Source organism: Podarcis cretensis, assembly GCF_951804945.1.
Source record: "Podarcis cretensis genome assembly, chromosome: 6".
Taxonomy (NCBI): Eukaryota; Metazoa; Chordata; class Lepidosauria; order Squamata; family Lacertidae; genus Podarcis; species Podarcis cretensis.
Window position 1 is genome coordinate 29599394 of NC_137175.1, and position 24008 is coordinate 29623401.

General features: G+C 44.6%; 1 protein-coding gene across 1 annotated transcript in view; it reads left to right on the forward strand.

The window, feature by feature from the left end:
• Window positions 1-1804: 1804 nt before the first annotated feature.
• Window positions 1805-24008, forward strand: part of AHCY (adenosylhomocysteinase) — a 29804-nt gene continuing 7600 nt past the window's right edge. The window contains exons 1-8 of the mRNA XM_079979660.1: window positions 1805-1963; window positions 5867-6057; window positions 7709-7784; window positions 10587-10739; window positions 17088-17200; window positions 17906-18113; window positions 19231-19318; window positions 21648-21765. Of these exons, the coding sequence (XP_079835786.1) occupies window positions 1936-1963; window positions 5867-6057; window positions 7709-7784; window positions 10587-10739; window positions 17088-17200; window positions 17906-18113; window positions 19231-19318; window positions 21648-21765 (975 nt within the window). The 5' untranslated portion in view covers window positions 1805-1935. The remainder of the gene's footprint in view (window positions 1964-5866; window positions 6058-7708; window positions 7785-10586; window positions 10740-17087; window positions 17201-17905; window positions 18114-19230; window positions 19319-21647; window positions 21766-24008) is intronic.

Sequence of the window (24008 nt, forward strand, 5' to 3'; positions counted from 1 at the left end):
ATAGATGATTACGCTAAAAGAGCCTCTAGTGTTTAAGGTACAATGCAGTATAGCAGACATATAAAACCTAGTGTTGTGGTAAATATCTATATTACAGGACTCAGCATGATCCCACCAGGGATTGCTATTGCATTTGTGGCTTAGTGCAGGACAAAAGAGCTGAGCAAACAAAGCACATTGTTATTGCACATGTGAACATAAATATAAGTGACTCGTATATAAAATGTGGGAGGGCAAAGCTGAGCCTGGTATATTAAGAACAGTTGTGGAGTGACAAATGTGCTCAAAACCATGATCTTATACATATTTCCTGGATTGCATCCTTTTTTGTTCTCTTTAGTTTAGTCTCAGGAACTGTTCTGGGCTTGACAATCACTGCATCTCACTGTTTTCATAATGCTGGAGATCTTGATGTTGTCCCTAGACGTGAGAAGAGTAAGGCTGTTGTAATCCAGGGCACATTTACTTCCAAATAAATATACACATCACTGAGATACACAGAAAAGAAACCATAAAGCACAACTTCTGTCAATCACTCTACTACCAAGACAGAGGAAGCTGTGCCTTGTGAAATATTCCCACTTCCCTTAAAAAAACAAACCATAGTTCTTTTGGGGACTGAATCTGGGAATCTTAGACCATGATAATTCATGGGAAACATATAGGCACAGGCCATGAAAACTTCAAAAGGTAAAAAGGGCATCTTTCACTGTGTTAGCAAAATTTTATTTTTATCTGGATTCCTTTGATCATTCAAAGGCAAATCTCTGGGCTGGGTTCACTAAATCAAACAAACAGCACTTCAAAGCTATCACTGACGTGACAGTCTCTCTTCTCAAAGCTGCACGCCTTGATCATTCAAGGATCACAGCAAAAATTGGGCCGGATGGGCTGCAGTTCAGCAGACCACCTGCTTTGCCAGGACTAGTTCAAGACTGGTTCCTGAGGCAAACCACAAAATGGCACTCCTCCTCCCCACCAGGGAAGACGTGGTGAGTGAAAATCTAAATCAGGAGCAGAGAGGATGGGATAAAGATCTGTACTGGGATGTGTTGTCCCTGCGGATCCTGCCATCCAAGGTGGTCGCCTCACCTTGTCTCATGACTGGGGCAGCCCTGAGCTCTGCATATCTGCTCCAATTCCTGGCATCTCCAGGTGAGAGTGAGCAAAAGATTCCTGCATTGCAGGGGGTTCAGTTGTTTCCCAAACAGCTGCTTTTGGACTACAATTCCACTCATCCCTGACCACTGGTCCTGCTAGCTAGGGATGATAGGAGTTGGGTCTGCAGCTGTTTTCGGAGTGCAAATTTGGGAAACACTGAGTGACCCTTGTGGTCCCTTCCAACTCTACAGTTCCACGGTCTGAAACCCCGGAAAGCTCCTGCCAGTAGAAAATGCTGAGTTCAATGGTCCATTTCGTCTCCTCTGTCGCTGAATCTACTCTCCTGCTTTCTCACCGCGGCTACCTCGGAAAATCCCTTTCTCGACCTCTGAAATCTGGAGGCTGCCTATGCATAGCTGTCAACGTTTCCCTTTTTTTTAAGGGAAATTCCCTTATTCCGAATAGGATTCCTCGCAAGAAAAGGGAAACGTTGACAGCTGTGTGCCTATGCCCTGGAAGGAGAGGCACCCCGAAATAAAAGCACAGCTGAAACCCAAGGAGGCGGAGGCGCAAGAGCCGTTCCCCTCTCCCTGCGCCCACCGGCGCGGAATCCCCGATCCAAGGCCCGGCTAGCCGCCGCCGCCGCGCGCTTCCTGTTCCTCTGCGCATCCCGAGGCCGCGCCCCCTCCGTGCCCTACAAGGGGATTGGTGGAGGCGGCCTCGTACATTTGTCAACCCGGGCGAGTCTATTTAAAGCCTGCATTTTGCCGCCAGTGGGTTCTCGCCGCCTCTCGCCTCTCGCTCCCGCGCCCCTCCAGCCGCAGAAGCGCCAGCATGTCCGACAAGCTGCCCTACAAAGTTGGTAAGGGAGTCTCGTTGCATCTTTTTGTGGCTTTTGATTGCTCTCGGTGCTTAAGGCCTGCAGAGAGCGAGCGAGCGAGAAAACTAGCGTGCTCCCGGTTTTCATCGGGGGTGGCTGGGCCTGGAATGGTGCGTTTTCTGCCATGCTTCCCCCTCTCTCTTTTCTTCGTCGTGATGTTTTATAGGCAAATGAATTCTTTTGCACCGTTTTCATTGTTCTCGCTCCACTCCCGCAACCATTTTTTTAAAAAAGTAGAATTTGCAAATATTAATAATGATGATGCTAAATGTTATCCCCCCCTAGCCCAGTTCTGGTGTGCAGGGAGGGCTTTTCCCCCCCTCTCCTTCCCGTAGTCCAAAATGGACTTTGGCTTAGCTGGGCTAGCGTGTAATTTCTGAGCAAACTCCATGTGGGCTCAGGAGAAAGGTCTGCTTCTGGGAAATGTAGTCCCTCTGATCATTCGGCAGAAGGTTTGTTTCCTGGTCGTGGAGCCGCGAGGACTGCATTTCCCAGAATGCTCTCGGGGACCATGCTGTCAAGCCGTCGCTGCTGCTTCCCTGCGTTAAGCACGCTGCAGGTTTCTATGAATCGCCCCTGCTTAGGGAGAAGCCTGACTATTTTGAAATACGTGGGTAGATCCGTCAGAGATAGAAGGGATTTTTGGAACTGGATAAGAAACCCACCCCGTTTCTCCAGTCGCGTACAATAAAGTGTTTCGCAACGTCGTAATCTGCTACCTTTGCAGAAGGAGCTTAAAACTAGGGCAGAGGCTTAAAGGGAAAGTTGTGCAATCGTATGACTACGTCAGAATATCAGGCTTTGATATACGTTAAGAAGATTCCCCCCCCCCCCTATTTCTTTATAGTTTTAATTTGGGCTTTTCCCATCTTGGCCTCTTCTAGAGATGCTTAGTGTATGATCTGAAGACATCTGAAACAATGATCGACAGGCAGAATGCCTGTCATGTGCTTAAATGAGAATGAAAAATGAAGCTATTGATGTACTGAGAAAATGTGGAAAAAATCTCTAAGTAGGTTTCACCATGCAAATCACTGGGATTCACTGTAGCGGGTCACCAAAAGATCTTGCTACTCAGTTACAAGAACCTGACGTGTGCTTAAGTTAGCTATCTTATACCAAAGTGTGAAGATCTTAAAACTGCCCTTTCTCTATTTTCCATTCAATTATTGAAGTATCTGAAGTTTGGGTAGGGCAGGGGGGAAAACAAGACATCCCAGTTCTATTCAAGGTTAATGCTGGCATCCCAGTTACCCATTAAGCGGTTTGCATCAGCACTTTTGTTTCTCTGCCACTTAAAAGGCTTCATGTCACTTACCTGATGCAACATTTGTCAGTCTTTTCTTGGTTCATTCCCACAAGAGTCTCTCATAAGATTATGAGACACAGTGTAGTCAGGTAAGGTAAAGGTATAGGACCCCTGGATGCTTAAGTCCACTCAAAGGCGACTAAGGGGTGTGGCGTTCATCTCACTTCAGGCCTAGAGAGCCAGCATTTGTCCACAGACAGTTTTCTGGGACATGTGGCCAGCATGACTAAACCGCTTCTGTTGCATCGGAACACTGTGATGGAAGCCAGAGCGCATGGAAATGACGTTTACCTTCCCGCCGCAGCGGTACCTATTTATCTACTTGCAGTGGTATGCTTTTGAAGTGCTAGGTTGGCAAAAGCTGGGGCAGAGCAACAGGAGCTCACTCTGTTGTGGGGATTCGAACTGCCAACCTTCCAATCAGTCAGGAACCCAACTGTTTTTGGCCTTTGGTTTTATGGCTTGGTCTAGCAGAAACAGGCACAGACAGAAGCCTCTGAACTACAAAGGGCAGCAAATGCTGCTGAGAAGACAAAATTATTTAGGTTAATGAAAGACCTATTTAGGTTAATGAAATACTAGTAAGTGCTTTCAGAAGACAACAAAGGTATTAACAGTGCCAAATCCTGCCTAAGGTTCTTTCATATGTTGTGATGAAATAGTGCCCAGTGGGATGGGTCAAAGTCGCAGATCATAGTGGGGCTGAAATGTGTCCACTGCCTCCCACTACCCTCACCACCTACTCAAACTTTTGTTTCCTTAACACTTGAGTGCCCATTTATTCAACCACCTTGATGAAGTCTTGGCTTATGGTTGCCAATTCTACTTACTGAATTATAGTTACTAGAAATCACTGCAAAGTGTGCTTGCCCTACTATACCATGGTTTTTTTTTTGTTTTTGTTATATCCCTCCCATATTTTAGTTCTAGCATCTGATGCAGCAATTTGCTAATGTCAAATTTATAGGGTGCTGTGAAGCTCCTGAGTAGCACTTCTGCAGGAGGAAAAGTTGACATTGCCATGCACATTCTTTTAAGAACATTCTTTTCAGGGTTTGTGGGTGGCGCTGTGGGTTAAACCCCTGAGCCTAGGGCTTGCCGATCAGAAGGTCGGTGGTTCGAATCCCAGCGACGGAGTGAGCTCCCCTTGCTCGGTCCCTGCTCCTGCCAACCTAGCAGTTCGAAAGCACATCAAAGTGCAAGTAGATAAATAGGTACTGCTCCGGCGGGATGGTGAATGGCGTTTCCATGCGCTGCTCTGGTTTGCCAGAAGCGGCTTAGTCATGCTGGCCACATGACCCGGAAGCTGTATGCCAACTCCCTCGGCCAATAAAGCGAGATGAGTGCTGCAACCCCAGAGTCATCCGCAACTGGACCTAATGGTCAGGGGTCCCTTTACCTTTTATGTCTCCTTAGAACTAAGTCCCACTGATTCCAGTGGGGCTTCTTTCCAGGTCTGCAGCTTTACTAGATCCAAATTAGAGGTCCTTCTAGCTAGTATTCTGTTTTCAACAATAGCCAGGCGGGTGCCTCTACAAAGACAACAGGCAGGATACCTTGAACTTGGACAGGAGACAGAACCAAAGGAAGTAGATGTGCACTCAAGAGCTTCAGAAAAGAAATATGTGGGGTAACTTTATGAGATCTTACTTGCAGTGCACATATTCTTCTCTTCACTCTTTTGGATCATGTAGGCACCAAGGTGTTTTAGTGCTGCAGATCTATATGGTCTTGGCCACACAGAGTGACAGTAAAATGTATGCCCACCAGTGTCAATGATGGATGTATCATACTACCTTTAGCTTTTTTAGGAGCCAGCTTTTATTGTGGATGTTTGCACCTGAAAGGCTTTAAAATGGTATCTTCTTCATATATTTTATGAGATTTCTCTGAATATTTGTTTCCTGAGCTCTGTTGGCTGGCTGTACCCTTCTTTTTAAAAAAGATTTTTAAAGATCTAAGTGCTTGGCAAATGCGTTTTCCTGTATTTTCTGCAAGATTAGCATGTGGTGTAATACAAGCTAAGTGGTGCTGTGTCATAAAGGTTTAATGTACCAGTGTTTGGAAAATGAAAGCTATATTTAGTTGCAAAGAACTTATGGTTGGGGTTTATCTTGCTCTTAGTTCTTTTAGAGCTGACAAATGCCCTCAGTCTTAAATGTATTCTTTGTAGAATGTTGCAGTTCCATGGAATGGTTCTCCCTCGGCCCTTATTCCAGAAGCACCTTGCTTCAAAGACTTTACAGAAGAAATTGCCTGGAAATGATGGTTTCTTGTAACTTAGAGGACATTACACCTAAATCGGATTACCTGTATATTTTATTTTATTTTTTGTAAAACAGAGGTAGAATTTAATAAATCTCTTAGCATAGTATAACACAGTGTATGCATAAGCTCTTAACCAAAAGGTTTCAAGAGAAAATGAAGACTACTGCTCTTCTCTCCCAGCTGCTGCCAAATGTCTCTCTTGATAGCTTCATAGCAGTTGTGCTGCTGCTGCTGCTAGTGGAGAACCTGAATGAACTACAGTTTCATGAATGCCTGTTCCAACCACCTGTTGCTCCTTGTGCTTATAGCTGACATCAGCCTTGCAGAATGGGGTCGCAAGGCCCTTGAAATTGCTGAGAATGAGATGCCAGGGTTGATGAAGATGCGGGAGATGTACTCTGCAGCAAAGCCACTGAAAGGTGCTCGGATTGCTGGTTGCCTACACATGACTGTTCAGACTGCAATTCTGATTGAAACTCTGGTGGCGCTGGGTGCGGAGGTAAGCATGTTTTGGATTCCTTCTTTAAGGAAGAGAGAGAAAGAAGGAACCTCATTGTTGTTGGCTAAAATGGAACAAAATGGCCCAGACAGTGTTTGTTCAATATTTTTAAGAGAAATGGCAGAATAAAAAACAAAGTAAAACACTTGAACTTGTTCTGAAAAAATTAACTTGTGTTTCCCTTAGTAAAGAGGACTACTGACCCATACCAAATGGAGCATTTTCATGCATCACATTTAAGTAAAGCCACAGACTCTGAACACAGGTCTTTTGTAGGCATGGTTAGCCATTAAGAGTCAAAGTATAGTTGGAGTTGTGTAGCTGTTGAATAAATAGCCAGTGCAAGAGCCAGATCAGTACTGTGGCATGTGGTTATTTAAAAAAGGTTTTTGCCCCTCGTGCAGCTCCAATCCCACTTTTGGGTTTCTTCTGCCCTGGCTATTTGTTAAACAAAAAAAACAGGTGGACCAATCTGGCAGCCTCTAGATGTTGATTGGCTGCAGTTCCCATCATTCTTGACGTTAGGCCATGCTGGCTGGGGTGAGTGAAAGTTGGAGTATGACAACTGGAGGGCACCAGGTTAGGGAAGGCTGAGCTAGGCAATATTGAACTATGTGGAAGTCACTTGGAGTTTGTTCCTGATCATGCTTCAGAGCAGTCATAGTTGGCACTGAGGAAGCACATTGGGGAGTACCTCATTAGAGCAGCAGCGCTGGCTATAGGGATTTAGACCTGCTGTTGTTTTTCTGGTGTAATGGAAGTTCCATCTCCCATAAGGATTCTAGCAATGGTAAGAATTGATTTTCTCCCCACCTGAAGTGTAGGTTGAGAGCCAGCAGTAGAGACCCAGTGTGGTGTAGCGGTTAAGAGACTCGTAATCTGGTGAACCGGGTTCGCGTCCCCGCTCCTCCACATGCAGCTGTTGGGTGACCTTGGGCTAGTCACACCTCTTTGAAGTCTCTCAGCCTCACTCACCTCACAGAGTGTTTGTTGTGGGGGAGGAAGGGAAAGGAGAATGTTAGCCGCTTTGAGACTCCTTCGGGTAGTGATAAAGTGGGATATCAAATCCAAACTCTTCTTCTCATTAGACACATTGAAATTGAAGACGTTGCGGTCATTGATTCCAATAGGTCTGCTATGAGTTTGACTTTGAATACCACCCGCAGTTTGCTGGGGGATTGCATGTGATCCTGAATTCTGTTCACCTGCAACCCAGTTTGCACAGAGGTATATTTAGATGCCAACTTCCCAGCATTGCTGTCATGTTGTTGACTGCCCACACAACCCAAAAAGAAGCAAATCCGAAAAAGGACATAGAATTCAATTTCATATCAGGTTAATAAAATCTTGATTGGACCTTGAAAGGGGGGGACATCCACATTGTAACATTGTATTCAAAACTTCAGTTACATCCTGATATTTAGCAGATGCATTTTAGAAAGGTTTTCTTTCGATGCGGGTAATGGTTCCCAAATCTGATTAAGCCTCAATTTGTAAATAATTGTTTCCTGTTTCTTTAAACTGTTTTGCCTTTTAAACGAAACATGCAACAGGGAAGTAAAAAGGGTTTGGACTTGCTTTGTTATCTCTGTAGAGGAAGGTAGGGAAAAACCCCTTATGGTTTCTGGATATATTTTGATTTCTTTTGCAGGTGCAGTGGTCCAGCTGCAATATTTTCTCCACCCAGGATCATGCTGCTGCAGCTATTGCCAAAACCGGGGTTCCTGGTAATATGTTGCTTCGATAACACTTTAACTCTTGTCTGTTTCTTTTGCTCGGTCCAGCCCAATGACTATCAAAGAATGTAGCTTAGAGAGGTGAATTTGCCAGGCTAGCACCAGAGCAGAAGAAATGCGCCTGAGAGTGATTTCTCATTCTGTATGCAGTGCTGACAAGGCAGAATTCTTTTGGTGTATCATCCTAGCAAAGAAACTGTTGGTGAGAAATGGCTAAGCAGGCTGCTGCTTATAGTTCATCAAAAAGAATGAAAACGTAGATCGGGGTAGGGAATCTGCAGCCCTTGGGGCCTCTCCGACTGGCCCTAAGACTCTCCCCACTGCTACACCCCTCACTGACCCAATTCAACCCCCAAGTGTTTTGCCTGGCCGGAGTGCTTCTTGGACTCTGATAATGACTTATTTGCCAGGATGGAGGATAGAGGTGTGTGTGTGTGTGTGTGTGTGTGTGTGTGTGTGTAGAAACTAGCCTACTGTACAAAGGTAAAATTTACACTCATTGCTTCCCCACTGTTGCCCTGTCTACCACTGGCAAGTGGTCTTTGGAAGATTGCTCAGAAGGAAATGCATCCCTAGCAGTGAAAAATGTTCCTCACTCTTGATGTAGGTCACAGGTCGGCAAAGTTTTTGTGACTTGGGCCAGTTCACGGTCCCGCAGACGCTGAGGTGGGCCAGAGTGTGCGCATGCACAAGCACTATTTCCTGCGCTCCTTCCAGCGTGGAGGAGGCGTGCACAGCTTCCCATTGGCTGCAGGAGCTTCCTGCAGCCAATGGGAAGCTGGCCAGTGTCGTGGAAGGCGGTTCCCGCTCTGCTCCAGGCTGGTTTAGCGCGGTGCATGGGAGCCAACTGAGCGGGTGGCGGGGGTCCATGGGCCAGTTAAATGACCCCCAGGGGCCGCTTGTGGCCCATGGGCCTTTGGTTGCCGACCCCTGATGTAGGTTATAAGCTGCGGGATTAAAGTAGCTCTCTAAGTACAGAAAGCTTACCCTAAGGAGTACAATGGTACCTCGGGTTACATATGCTTCAGGTTGCATACGCTTCAGGTTACAGACTCCGCTAACCCAGAAATAGTGCTTCAGGTTAAGAACTTTGCTTCAGGATGAGAACAGAAATCGTGTTCCGGTGGCGTGGCGGCAGCAGGAGGCCCCATTAGCTAAAGTGGTACTTCAGGTTAAGAACAGTTTCAGATTAAGAACAGACCTCCGGAACAAATTAAGTACTAAACCTGAGGTACCACTGTATGTTACCCTTGACGATGCAGTGTTGTGGCTTTGAAGATTGTACATTCTGTTTAGGAGTTCTGCCTCCTGTCTATTTGCTTGAATATACTGTATAGTGAGAGCCCCCTGCTCCCTCTTTGAATGATCTCATTGTATGAAGTCTACTTAACTGTTGATATCTGTCACTGAATAGGGGCTTAGGTAAAGTGGTCTGCTGTTTGCTAGTGCTGCATGTTGGACAATAACATGTCAACATATTTAATGATATCTTGGGAATTTCAGCAGGTGCATCTTTGCTTACTCTTGCAAGAGAGTGTCAAACTTCACTTGTCCAAATTGCCTCTTCTACACAACCAAGAAAGGTACAATCCTCTATCCTAGATGGAGACTTATGAGAAATGGTGATATTCCAGCTATCTAGTTGCTCCCTATTTAGTAGTAGGGGCAGCAGCTTTAAAAATAAAAATAAAAATTATGATCCTCCCCAATTCTAATTTGGTTGCTTAAGGCTACAATCCTTAACACACTTTCTAGAAAATAAACCCTACTGATCTCAATGAAACCTTCAAGTAAACATGGTTAGGATTGTACTGCAAGTTAGTAATGACTTAAGTCTCACAGGTTTAAATTGGGATAAAATATGTCTTAGTCTGGGATCTAACCTGCTGATTATGCATCCTATGGGCTTCATTATAGGCCTCAAAATGTGGAAACATGCGTCTAAGCATCACACCAAAACTAGCAAATTCATCGCAGCATAAGTTGGTGAACCAGACTCTAGTCTATAAGAAGTTGTAAGGCCACAATACAATTGTTTAGTTTTCAAGTTGCTGCAAGACTTTTGTTGTCTTTGCTGCAACAGGCTTAGGCATGGCTGCTAGTCTGGAAGATGTCAAGGCATGTATTTTGGAGGATGAAATCTCTGCCTGCAGAAGTGTGAGTCTTAAGAGCTGACGTGTGGAGTGAGGAAAGCCAAAGGGATGTCAACAATGCTCAATAACTGTACACCATTTTCATTGAAAAGCTGAGATCTTCTTTAGTTGAAGATAACATAGCCAATCTGCCCCTACCTCCTTCAAACCTTTCCTCCAAACCACACCTTTTCCCATGAAGCCTTAATCTTCATACCTGCTGATGCTACACCTAAGTAAGTGTTTATGAAATTTAAGCATACGTACTGCCCCTCTCTCTGTTGCCTCCACAATGTCTATTTAGATTGCAAGCTACTCAGGGCACGGACAGTATGGCATGAAGAGCACCAGCGTGTGAATGTATAAGAAACTGATGGGTTCTGATTAAGGTCTTTAATGTGCATGATTAAGTGGTAAACTCTGCTTCCCTGTTCAGATGTAATTATTTTGATTTCCAGTTGTTTATGCAGAGATGAGTTTCTTGTTGCTTCAAGGGAAGATTGCTGATATAACTATCAGGATAGTACATCTTTTCATTTAGCTCTTGAAACTGCATTCAGTTGAGTGTAGCCGACTTGACTATTAACTTAAGTCTTTTAATTACCTTTCTGTTTAATTACCTCTGTGTTTTAATTGCGCCTCTGTTTTGACTTGTGCCTAGTGTTTGCTTGGAAGGGGGAAACAGATGAAGAATACATATGGTGCATTGAGCAGACGCTCTATTTTAAGGATGGGCAGCCCTTGAACATGATTCTTGACGATGGCGGAGACCTCACCAACTTGGTCCACACAAAATATCCACAGCTCTTGAAAGGTAATTGTATGTGGTCTTACATAAACATTTAAAATATGTAAAGCGCAATGTAAGAATGAAGGAAGCTGCTTTTCCGGTATGCCCCACGGAGAGCCTCAAGGTCCATAAATAGCAACACCCTAGTGGTCCTGGGTCCTAAGGAAGTTAGATTGGCTTCAACCAGAGCCAGGGCCTTTTCAACTCTGGCTCTGGCCTGGTGGAACGCTCTGCCTCATGAGACCAGGGCCCTGCAGGATCTGATTTCTTTCCGCAGGGCCTATAAGACAGAGTTGTTCTGCCTGGCCTTTGGCTTGGAGCCAATTTGATTCCCCCCCCCTTTCTTTTTCCTTTTTCCTTTCTCCTCCTGTGATGAGGCTGCATTTTAATATTTTAATGTTTCAATATTTTAATGTTGTATTTTAATCTTGTTTTTAAGTTGTATTCATTCAACTTGTTTTTATTATTGCTTGTTAGCTGCCCTGAACCTGGCCTTGGCTGGGGAGGGCAGGGTATAAATAATAATAATAATAATAATAATAATAATAATAATAATAATAATTATTATTATTATTATTATTATTATTACAGATCCAAAAATTGTCCCATCAAGCTCAGTATTGTCTAAACTGGCTGGCAGTGACTCCCCAGGGTTTCAGTCGGGGAACATTGCCAACCGTATCTGGAGGTGAGACCTTCAGCATGCAAAGCACTTACACTACCACTGAGCTGTTGCCCTTCCTCCTTGAAAGTCCCTAGATAGTTCCCTTCCACTATATCATGCACATAATGCAATGTGATTGAGGAATGCTATCCAGAGGCACTGTGTGCACTGACCTAATTAGCAATTCTTTCCACTTGAAATTGGTAGAAAAGGCTATACAAATCAGGCCATCATGCATACAGGCCTCCAGGGAGGAAGCCCACATGATACTACTTCAGGTGTATAGTGGGGTGGATGTGTTCATGCTACAGCACCACTGAGTCACTATCTGGGTAAGTATCTGAACTATCTTGGCAAGTAAAGAGGAGCCCTTTCTACACTTGCCTGCTTTTTGTAAGATTTTGCAGACTAGTAACTTCTGGGTGCTTTGTAGCATGGATGAGTTAATCTTAACTATGGCTTGCTGAAGCAAGCCAACGCTATGAACTGTGCTTTGGAGCAGACTTGTTTCAACAATTCATAGTTAAGCCTACCCACAGTTTGTCTAGGTTTGGGTGCTTCAGCAAGCTGCAGTTAATCTAAAACAGAAGTGAAAGGTTCCAAACCTTTCCTTCTTCAATGATCCTGAGGCACACAAAGAAGTGTGAGCCCCTTCCAGTAGCAATAAACAATGTTTTTGCATGGTGTCTATTAAACCATTACTTTAATAGATCAAGCACGTGGGTGGCGCTGCGGGTTAAACCACAGAGCCTAGGACTTGCCGATCAGAAGATCGGTGGTTCGAATCCCCGCGATGGGGTGAGCTCCCATTGCTCGGTCCCTGTTCCTGCCAACCTAGCAGTTCGAAAGCACGTCAAAGTGCAAGTAGATAAATAGGTACCGCTGCGGCAGGAAGGTAAACGGCATTTCCACGCACTGCTCTGGTTCGCCAGAAGTGGCTTAGTCATGCTGGCCACATGACCCGGAAGCTGTACGCCGGCTCCCGCAGCCAATAAAGCAAGATGAGAGCCGCAACCCCAGAGTCGTACGCAACTGGACCTAATGGTCAGGGGTCCCTTTACCTTCACCTTTTAATAGATGAATTACTTAAGAAATGAAACTCGGACAAAAACATGCTGGCTAAATTGAGCAAGACTGGATACTGTACTCATCATCTGCTAAGCAGAGAATTCAGTGTTTCTGGGTACCCCCACTCACCCTCCTGCCAGTATAACTTGCACATGCTTTCTGCCTTCATGTCTTAACCTACAGAAACCTGTAAGAATAAATGCTGAGATTCTCAAAATACGAGGTAGCATACCTAACCAGTTTCTGTGATTGTACAGCGGTATAGCAGAAGGATTCACACTTTGGGATTTTAGTCTGGAGGAAACTGCCTTGTTAGATCAAAATCAATGGATCTTCTTATCTGTATATTTTAGTTGCAGTACTTTAAGTGATGCTGCCTTGGACTTTTTGTGTTTGTGCTAAGGGGCAGAAGCTTTTGGAAACACCAGTCAGACAACATACAGCCAGGAAGTTGCTTGCGTCAAATGGTTGTGCGCTGCGTTTTAGTACCTTTATGAAATCCACCCTCCTGTGTTATTTTCCTTGAAAGAAGAGGCATGTGCTAACTTTGCATATATAAAGTTATGTAAGGAACAAGGTGTTAGGTTATGGGTGAACATATCAGACGACACAGCGATTCTTCAAACAGCTCTTGTTTATTCACAGGCCAGAACAGAACTGAACTGAAGGGTTCAGCCAGCCTGCTTATATAGAGCTCCAGTACAACGTAACTGTAACAATTTTCTAAAACTATCCAATCACTGAACGTCACTTTCGATCCTTTATTTGCATAACTACCTACAGTATCCCCCTGCTGGCCCAGGGTGAGAACTTCAGTACATAACACAAGGCATGGTTAAGATTAAACCAGCATTATTACCAAGCCCCAAGAAGTTACTAGCCTGCAAAATCTTATGAGGAAGATGAACAAGCATGATAGTAAAAAAGAAGAAGAGGTTGCAGGCTAGAATTGCAACTATGCCTTTTGCACTTTCCTCTTCTCCTGCCACCCTGCCTGCCTTCCCTCTTCTTCCCACTCAACACCAAGCCATAGAGCAGAAGTGGGCGCCTCCCCCCCACACTTTTAAACATTTTCCTGCACACAGTGCCACCTGAGCAAGCCCCACCCTCTGCCCAGACTGTTTTGGGGCCTGTGCAGAGTTTGCATGCAATGGAGAAGAGAGCAGAATTGTCCCTAGTTAGCCTCTTATGGATTTTTAAGCCCTGTTGGCAGGATGTACCGTATTTTTCGCTCTATAACACGCACCTGACCATAACACGCACATAGTTTTTAGAGGAGGAAAATCCGTAGGCATGCCACCCGTAGGCATTCCCTCCATAACACGCACAGACATTTCCCCTTACTTTTTAGGAGGAAAAAAGTGAGTGTTATGGTGCAAAAAATACGGTAAGTTTCAACAAAAGAGAAATTCACATATAGCTAGGCGGATTTTTTAAAAAGGTGAAAAACGAGTAGCCGTGAGCACTACTGAAAAGTGATTTTTGCAAAAGGCCCACTAGAGGGGGGCATTGCACTTTACACTGCGTTGGGAGCTGAATTCCCCCACCCACTTTGATGGTAACAAAGTAAAAACATGCTGGAAAATATTTTAAAGTAATATCTGTTTCAACAGAGCAGGGACCATATGACTGTTGGCTAAAGGGCAAAATTCTCCCCATCACATGTCATGGAATGATTAGGGTCCGTCCATAGATTTGTCTCTTCATGTAATCTGCTACTGATTGGCTGCATGTGACCATACTGTGCTCCTCTCTCCATCTCATGATCTGCTGCCAATTCCCATTATTTAATAAGACACCAGTGTTTTCTACATTTATATTATTAGATTCATATGCTCCCGCCCTTCAACGTTAAAAGTTCTGAAAGCAGCCTCTCATACATCTTGAAGGATGCTGATTCATTCCAATCCAGTTTCAGGCCTGGGCTTGGCATGGAAAGAACCTTGGTCCCACCATGGCGGATGGCTTAAGCCATGGAACGGATTTGGTGTGTGACCCTGTTAGTTTGCCTGGATCTCAAAGTGACTTCCCGTGTCAGTGAATATAGTGTTTCTCTAGGTTTCCTGGTAGGATTGGCTAAGAAGCAGCGTTTCCAAAGAAAGAGGAGAGGGAATTTTAGACACACAGGGAGACACATTTAAATTTCCCTTGGTTAATTGTTATTAATTTAAGACTGTTTTATACCACTTAATACTTGCACTCGTGTATGTGTGTACACTGAGAGAAAGATAACATATACCATATACTCTATCTTTTGTATTTGCGGGTGTTGATGATGAGACCAGGAAGAATTAGGATGCTTCTGGCATGTCCCCATAACTCCTCCTCTCTGGCCATTCTGACATTTGTTGGGTCATTGGAGAGAAGTGAATGACATTGAGGAAGTCCCTGGGATTGCACACAAGGGGAGGAATTCAACATTGTGCTCTTCCAGTGTTCCATCAGCAGAAGCATTTCATCTTGTCAGAAGGAATTATCCTCCTCTTCACTCTGTGTACTGTTCTAGGGTTTCTCTTGACCTCCCAAAGCCAATTTTGGGGAGCCTGATTGGGGGGGGGGTGTGAATCCCTGTTGCTAAAGCAGAAATCATTGCACAGAGCTTCTGTTGATGGGACTCATTAGGTGAATCCCACCCTAAGTCTTTTTGTTCATTTCTTTTGATCTCACTCCTCACTCCGCCCCCAGCAGTCTCAGACAACTGGGCTGCTCATGATGCTAATGGAAGGAGCTTTGTTAGTTTAGTCTCTTAAAAACCTTAAGCTCGTTTTCCCTCCTTCTCTGTCTATTGAAGATTATATCTGTTCTTTTAAGGGCCCTTTCAGATGCCAATCTTCATCCAGCCACTAGATGGTATTTATGGTCTCTCCCATTTCGAAGGATCCAAGTGTTTGTGTCTTACATTAATCCTGCCAATATAGGTGAAGATACTCTCTGACCTCTGAAGGAATACCTGGTTTTTCTCAAACATCGTGATCCTTGATGGCGAGCATTGCTTGCAGATGGAAATAATCTATTAAATGCAACTCATCCACTAAAATGCCAACAGGACTGCACTTCCGTGGGCGTTTTCTTTGCCTAGACCAACCAGCCTCTTCCTTTCCACTTCTCTGAGGCCCTCTCCTTTGTTTGGTTTAATCCATGGGTTGCTAGTGCAGTACCTGTGGGCTTATCCATTCAGAAGAAAACATTCTTGTTAAATGAGTTTCATAAATTTTCTGTCATTGACCCCCCCCCCCAAATCTCTTGGAGACACTTGTGGAATTGGCAGTAATTCCTGTTTTTTCATTTGCACATGAAGCTGCGCATTAACCTTTGTAGTAGTCATTTTGTTATTTTTAGTAAGCGCCATGTTGTAAATCTTTGTTTTTGTTAATGAGCTGCACAAATTTTAAGGTTACAGGCGATTTCAGACTTGGCATCTCCCCTGCAAGAAACAGGTGGGAAAGTCTTTATGGGAGGCCTGGGCCATCTCAGTTATGCATGCATGCATCCCGGCCCTTCACCTCCTTCTGCAACTGTAATTGGATAACTACCAGCTGCCTTTTCCAGAAACAAATACTTAAGCATGACTGTATTGTAAACAAGTTAAAGAGCCATTAGGGGAGGGTAGCATTTTTATGCAATACTACCCACTAGCCACTTTCTGTTCTGCTAGGCAGCATTCATGTGACTTTTCCCTAACTGTTAAGTTCCCATATTATATTTGAGCTTTCATGCCATGTAAAAGTCAATTCTGGAACTATAGTACAGGTTTAGTGCTTATTTCCATTTTACTTGCTTCCAGAAGACATCCATTTGCAAATAATATGGAAATGGGTGCTAAACTTGTGCTATATTCCACTATAGTTCCAGAAGTGGCTGTTACATTGCAAGAAAGCTCAAATATAATACAGGAACCTAGCAGTCAGGAAAATGTTGTGGAAATAGAATAAATGGCCATTTGAATGCAGCCTTATTAATCTGCTGTATTGCATCATAGGATTCTTTTCAGAAAAGCAGTTCACTGAACATCGCCTCTCCTGTTCTGCTGGCCTTGTGTCACAAGTCCTAGTTTCATCCTGATTTGTTCCTTTCCCCTCTGTTTTGGTCCTTCCACCTTGTGAAGTAGGGAGGGATGTCAAGCTACATAATGAGACTCATACTGCAAGCATGGAAAACCTAGTGGTCCTTCAGATGCTGTTGGATGACGGCTTCCATCAGCCCCGGTCAGCATGGCCAGTTGTAGTCCAGCCACATGGAGGTCCACAGGTCCCCCCAACCAAAGTCCAGGACTACCATGTCAACTGACAGTGAGTCTCTAAGGTCTCATGCAGAGGTCTTTCCCAGCCATGCCACCTAAGGTCATATTGAACTGGAAATGCTAGAGGAATGAATTGCCCCAGTGAGGCTGCCCTTTCAGCTGTGTTGTGGAAGCCTGTTGTCAAAATATTATTGTATATGAGTTAGGATACCGTGGTTCATGTTCTTAGCATTCAGATACAAACCTAGAATACTTTAGACTCGACCTTGTGTGAAGAAGGTTCCTACTACTAGAGATGTCCTCCTAAGAGGACTACTAAAGATGGCTGCTTAGCATTGGTTGAAATCTGGAGATCTCTGCTTGCAGCAGATTGTAAACACAGTTGGATTCTTTCTTGCAGGAATCAAAGGAATATCTGAGGAAACCACCACTGGAGTCCATAATCTCTATAAAATGCATGCCAAAGGGACCCTGAAGGTGCCAGCTATCAATGTTAATGACTCTGTCACCAAGGTAAGGTCACTAAACTCTTCTGTGTTGTCTCTCCTTCCATAGCTGATGACTATGGATTTGTTCTTCCTTGTGTCTCATTTTTCCTCTTGAGCCTTCACCTGCCATCTGAAATGATAAGAGTTCAGTAATGATTTTACTCTGGTGAGCTGCTTGTCCACAGAACAACTCATCATAATTACTGATTTGTGATGGTGCTGGTCTTTTGCTTTGGGAAGCAGTGGTGGCAATGCCTTCTGAGGTGTGTGCTTCAGAGAGGGCATCTGAGCAGTAAGCCAGTAAGTCATTCCCCACAGAAGGTTTTTTTGGGGAAGGATGCATAGATTTCCTTTGAAGCTATAAGCTTTTGCATTCAAGCTAAATTGCAGCGGGGGGCACCCTTCTTAACATCTGTCAACACTTGCAACAACTTTCCTCTCTAGGTTCCTGCAGCATTTGTGTCTAAAATATAGTTTAGATGCAAAATATCAAAGGCTTCTGTGAAGAAACTGCCTTTCTTTTGCCACCCCTGAAAGTTGACACTTTGCCAAGGAAGACTTCAGTGGCAGAATTATGGATAGTAGAAGTTGGGTTTAAACATGCTGATTCATGGAAACTGATGAAACCTGGATGCATTTAGCCTACCTCTAGCATTCTGATGTGCTTGCTTCATGCTGTGATCATCTTTGGAAATTGCTTCAGTTTCTCAAATTCTGCTTTCCTCCCTAGAGTAAATTTGACAACCTCTATGGCTGCCGGGAATCCCTCATCGATGGCATTAAGCGTGCCACAGATGTCATGATTGCAGGGAAAGTGGCTGTTGTGGCAGGCTATGGTGATGTTGGCAAAGGTTGTGCACAAGCCCTGAGAAACTTTGGTGCTAGAGTCATCATCACAGAAATTGATCCAATCAATGCACTGCAGGCAGCCATGGAAGGTGAGAATTGAAGGACCGTTTGCTCAAGTGAGTCATTGTTCTTGGTGAATCCAGCTAAGACATATGTGGCATAGGCCCATTAGAATGAATGGGAGTCCCAAATCTGGGGTCCATGCTTTAGGGTATGTTGTTTTAACCCTACGTATGCCACCCTAAGTGCTATGGGAAAAGGGTCGGGATGATACAGCTGTGATAGATACAGTGGTACCTCTAGATGCGAATGGGATTCGTTCCGGAGCCCCGTTTGCATCTAGAAGCAAACATAACCCATATCTGCGCGTGCGCGGGTCACGTTTCAGCGCTTCTGCGCATGCGTGTGACATCATTTTGAGTGTCTGTGGATGTGCAAGCGGCAAAACCCGGAAGTAACGCACTCCGTTACTTCCAGGTTGCTGCGGAGCGCAACTCTAATGTGCTCATCTCGAAGCACATTCAACCCGAGGTTTGACTGTACTTAAGAGCTGGCAAAACAGGAGACATATACTTTGTTTATGGATGCGGGTGGCGCTGTGGTCTAAACCACTGAGCCTCTTGGGCTTGCCAATCAGAAGGTCGGCGGTTCGAATCCCCGCTATGGGGTGAGCTCCTGTTGCTCGGTCCCAGCTCCTGCCCACCTAGCAGTTCAAAAGCACATCAAAGTGCAAGTAGATAAATAGGTACCGCTCCAGCAGGAAGGTAAACGGTGTTTGCGTGCACTGCTCTGGTTTCGGTGTTCCGCTGCACCAGAAGCAGCTTAGTCATGCTGGCCACATGACCCAGAAAAACTGCGGACAAACGCCAGCTCCCTCAGCCTGTAAAGTGAGATCAGGAGTCCTTTACCTTTTTACACCTTGTTTAAGGCAACCATCCCCCATGGTCTAATAGTGAAAGAGAACAGATACATTCTGGATCAGAAAAGGCAAGATGGAAGGTGGGTCACCTGTTGATCTACAGGGCCTTTTTGTACATTACACAGGGGAAGCCAGAATCTCCTTCCCTCTTTCAGTCTTATAATACGCATGTTTGCTGCATTCATTTTTTCACGTTTGTAGGTGTATGTGTAAAACTCTAATGTGTAAGGTGTGAAGAGGCCCACAGTAACAGTTCAATGTATCCTTTCCCTTCTCCTTATTTCCAGGTTATGAAGTTACAACAATGGAAGAAGCTTGCAAAGAGGGCAACATATTTGTTACCACCACTGGATGCTCAGAAATTGTGCATGGGAGGTACTGTATACGTTTTAGTTAGTGACTGCTATCCCTGTGTGTGTTGGGAAACAGGGATTGTGGAAGATGGTATTGCAGATATTACTATTCCACAGCTTGGAAAAATAGGATGAATAAAAACTGACTCCTCAGAATAAAAACTGTCCAAACCATAAATATTGTTCCAAACTTTTGCTAACAGAACTTTCTTCAAACAGACACAAAACAAATAAGTGATACATTCAAATGGTTGCATAAAATCATGTGCTTGTCGAAGCACAGGTTCAGCTTCTTATAAATATAAAATACTATTTATAATTGGAGCTGACAAACAGAGCTCTGTCTCTCCTACAGACTCCATCAGCCTGCATTCTAGCCTGAGACTGTTTTCTCTCCAGGAGAGACGTAAGCATGTCTTTCCTTTATAAGTGCTGAGGAACAAAGGACTCCCTCAAAATGGCGATTTGCAACTCAATGCCTTACTCATGTGATCTAAGGTTAAGCACCACATGGTCCTCAAGCAGCTCTCTAGTTATATCAATGGAAATCCCCCAATGTTCCCTTTAGCAATACACATACAGAGTCATTTTCTATTCAATGTACAATTAAGCAACACATGGTTCACTGAAGCAGCTTTTGTGATGGTCTTGCTATTATCTTGCTCCCAATGTCATCTTCTGCCCGTGGAACACAATTAAAATGGCGTACCCCTCTAGAATTTGTGTTCTGCAGATATAGGACTATTAACTTCTATCAGCCCTATCAGCATGGCAAAGGATGATGGGAGTTGTAGTCTAAGAGCTCCTGGGGGGCAGAATACTGACTGTTCCTGCAATGCACCAGAGCCCGTTCAGCTGTTAAAACAATTTAATCTGGCCAGGCCCCAGTTCTTCTGGATATCTCTGGAGTATTTTGGCTCATAGAAGATAGAACAGCATGTGGAGTTTAAATCTGCATTCCATCCTTTCTATTCTTGATTCTGCAACAGGGACAGAGAATCTGTGATACTCCAGAGGTTGTTGAGATTCAAATTCCCATCATCCCCAGCCAGCGTGGTCAATAGCAAGGGATAATGGAAGTCGGAGGGCTGCAGTTTCCCCATCCCTGTTCTATAATAAGCCTGTAACCAAATCTGCTGAACCCTACTAACTGATTGGTAGCTGATTATGAACCAGAACAGAGCTGAGAATTTTACTGCTTTCACAGGCTGCAAGGAGGTAATTGGGTCAGGCCGTGACAACCAAGGTAGATGGGCTTTACAGTAGATTGTAGCAAGATTAGCAAAGGTGCATTAGAATGTAATGGTGGAGTTAGACCATCTTCCCAGTTCCATTTTTAATATGCGGGATTTCGGATGCTTTCTGTTGGGAGTGACAGGAAAGCACAAAAGTGTCTCCTAGTGTGATGTGGGCAGCTGAAAAAATAAGTGAAATTCTTGGGACTTGTATTGGTCTGTATACTGCATGGACCAGTCCTTGGGTCGAGGGAATGCATAGGACATCCGCTTTTGCCAGCCTGGTGCCTTCTAGACCACAACTCCATCAAGCAAAGTCAGGTTGCTGAAGGCTACCTTACATCCTTGTCGTTTTCAGCAGATCTTTTTAGCTATGTTGCATCTGGTGGTCAAAGGACTTAGTTACTGGGATGAGACCCTTCCCAACTGTGATCTGTGGCCATCTTCAAGCAGTGTTCAGTTCCTTGGGTGCAGGACACAATGAATTATTATTTATTTTTTTAAAATATTTTTATTGAGTTTTCCAAACTTTGTAAAGTAAAAAAAGAAAAAAGACAAAGCATCACAAAAAATGCAAAAAACACAAAATTAAAACAAATACAATTCCAAACACTTACTTCCCTTAACTTGTTTCTCAGACCTCCTCTCACCTCCCCTTCTTGTATTCCAAATTAAGTTATTAATTCAACAAATCCTTATCTTCAAATTTAAACATAAAGTACTTAAACAACATTGCTCATTACACTTTCCCAATGAATTACAGTGGTGCCCCGCAAGACGAACGCTTCGCAAGACGGAAAACCCGCTAGACGAAAGGGTTTTCCATTTTGGAGGTGCTTCGCAAAACGAATTTCCCTATGGGCTTGCTTCGCAAGACGAAAATGTCTTGCGAGTTCCTGCAGTTTTTTCCCCCTTTTTCTAAGCTGCTAAGCCGCTTATCAGCTGATCCGCTAAGCCGCTAAGCCGCTAATAGCACTAATCCGCTAAGCTGTCAGTGGGTTTGCTTCGCAAGACGACAAAACCGCTAGACGAAGAGAATCGCGGAACGGATTCTTTCCGTCTTGTGAGGCACCACTGTACCTTCTCCACAAAGAGCTGTTTTTCTCCCCCTTCCAGGCATTTTGAGCACATGAAAGATGATGCCATCATATGCAACATTGGACACTTCGATGTGGAAATTGATGTGAAGTGGCTAAATGAGAACAGCGTGAAAACTGTGAACATTAAACCCCAGGTGAGTGAGAGCTAACTTAGAACACAAAAGATCCCATCTTCATGGAACTCATTCTTGGGAGGATAAAGTGCCATGGGGAGAGTGTGGCGGCTACTCCAGAATTGGAGAAGGGGGCCGCATCTTTTGACAGCTTGTTTCTGGTGAACACTGCTGAGGTGTGCCCTGTGCATCCCTCCCCTTTGGGACATGTGGTGAGCAAGGGATGAGGGGGGTGCAGACCAAAGACAAGAAAGTACCTTATTTTCACAAGGGCTGGGCCTATGCAGAGACTTTTAGCAGAATGCGCAGTTGGGTTGCAGTGCCAAGGCACATATCGTGGGTTTGTGCAGATCACCAGAGAGCTTTACACAGGTATGGTTCTTAAACAAGCTGAACTCTCTGTTGGCTAAAGACCAACTAAGTTAGTTCTAGGTATGAGCTTTCGTGTGCATGCACACTTCTTCAGATACCACACTTCAGGTATCTGAAGAAGTGTGCATGCACACGAAAGCTCATACCTAGAACTAACTTAGTTGGTCTTTAAGGTGCTACTGGAAGGAATTTTTTTATTTTGTTTTGACTATGGCAGACCAACACGGCTACCTATCTGTCTCTGTTGGCTATTTGCAGATTAGTTGCGCTGCAGAAGGCATGCTGGGGAGACCACACATTACAAGGAACGCAAAAATAACTTTTGCTAGGTTTTAATAACAAAAACAAAAACTCCTTTTACACTAAATATATCAATAAGCATAACCCATCCCCCAGGGTACTGAGAGAGCTAGGTGCTGCTCTTTATATACAGTGGTGCCCCGCAAGACGAACGCCTCGCAAGACGGAAAACCCGCTAGACGAAAGGGTTTTCCATTTTGGAGGCGCTTCGCAAAACGAATTTCCCTATGGGCTTCCTTCGCAAGACGAAAGCCCATAGGGAAATCTCTGGGACAGCGGGGAAGCGCAGCGCGTCTTCCCCACTGTCCTCGGACCTCCTCCGAAGGCAGGCGGTGGGGCGGAGAGACCTCTTCCCGCTGCCAGCCTTCGGAAGGCTGCTCCGAAGGCTGGCGGCGGGGCGGAGAGACCTCCTCCCACCGCCAGCCTTGGGATGGCTGTCCTGAAGACTTGCGGTGGGAGGAGGGTTTTCCTTCCCACCGCCAACTTTCAGAATGGTGTTCTGAATGTTGGCGTGGGGAGGAAAAACCCTCCTCCCACCGCAAGCCCCGGGAACAGAGGAGAAGCGCTGCGCACCTTCCCCTCTGTTCCCGTACCTGTCCTGAAGACTTGCGGTGGGGAGAAAAGCCCTTCTCCACACCGCCAGCCTGGCAAGCGGTCTCCATAGGAACGCATTAATTGATTTTCAATGCATTCCTATGGGAAACCGTGCTTCGCAAGACGAAAAATTCGCAAGAAGAAAAAACTTGCGGAATGAATTAATTTCGTCTTGCGAGGCACCACTGTACTGTACCCAACAACTTAAGTAACATAACTTAACAGCACCTGCTATACTGCTTCACAGCTGTAAAACTAGGTCACGTTATTTGCTCTGGCCCTTAAAGAAATATACATCTTGTGGAACAATAATGAACCTTCAAATTTAAAGAAACCATTCAATACTCTCTTCTACCCCCCTATCACCACAGGGGAGATAGGCAGCATTACACAGTAGCTGATCTAAATCATTAAAAATTACAGGCTGGGTTGAGGACCTCAGGCTCCAGGTGTTGAATGCAGCCCACGAGGCTTCTCTGTCTTGCCTTCTGGTTTCTCCCCAGATCACCCCCCCCCAGTCTGCTTTGTACCCTCCTTGGGTGTTTTTGCTGGGCTGGAATATGTCTTTGAACTCTGATCATGCCTGTTGCTTGCCTTGATAGAGTTAGGTTTGTGTATAGAAGCTACCTTACTCTACAAAGGTAAAATTTAAAATTCACGGCTGGGCCTATTTTGTCTCTAGACCTGCCTACCACAGACATGTGGCCCATAAATGGATGATCAGAAGGGAATGTGACTCTGTCCCTTTTTTGGACCAATTCTGGGAGCCAGAAGGCATTAGTTATAGGAGGGAATGTAAAAAGCCGCAATTATAGCTTTGGAACCATGGAAATTTATTTCTTTTCACTGACTGTGAATAACATTTTAGAACCTTGCATGTTCATGCAGACACTTTTTGAGATGGAAGGGAGGGATGTCTAACGTATTCTGTGACACACATAAAGTATAATGAGGTTATCCCTGTTTCTGGTCAAACACTAGAAACTCATGGTGTATTT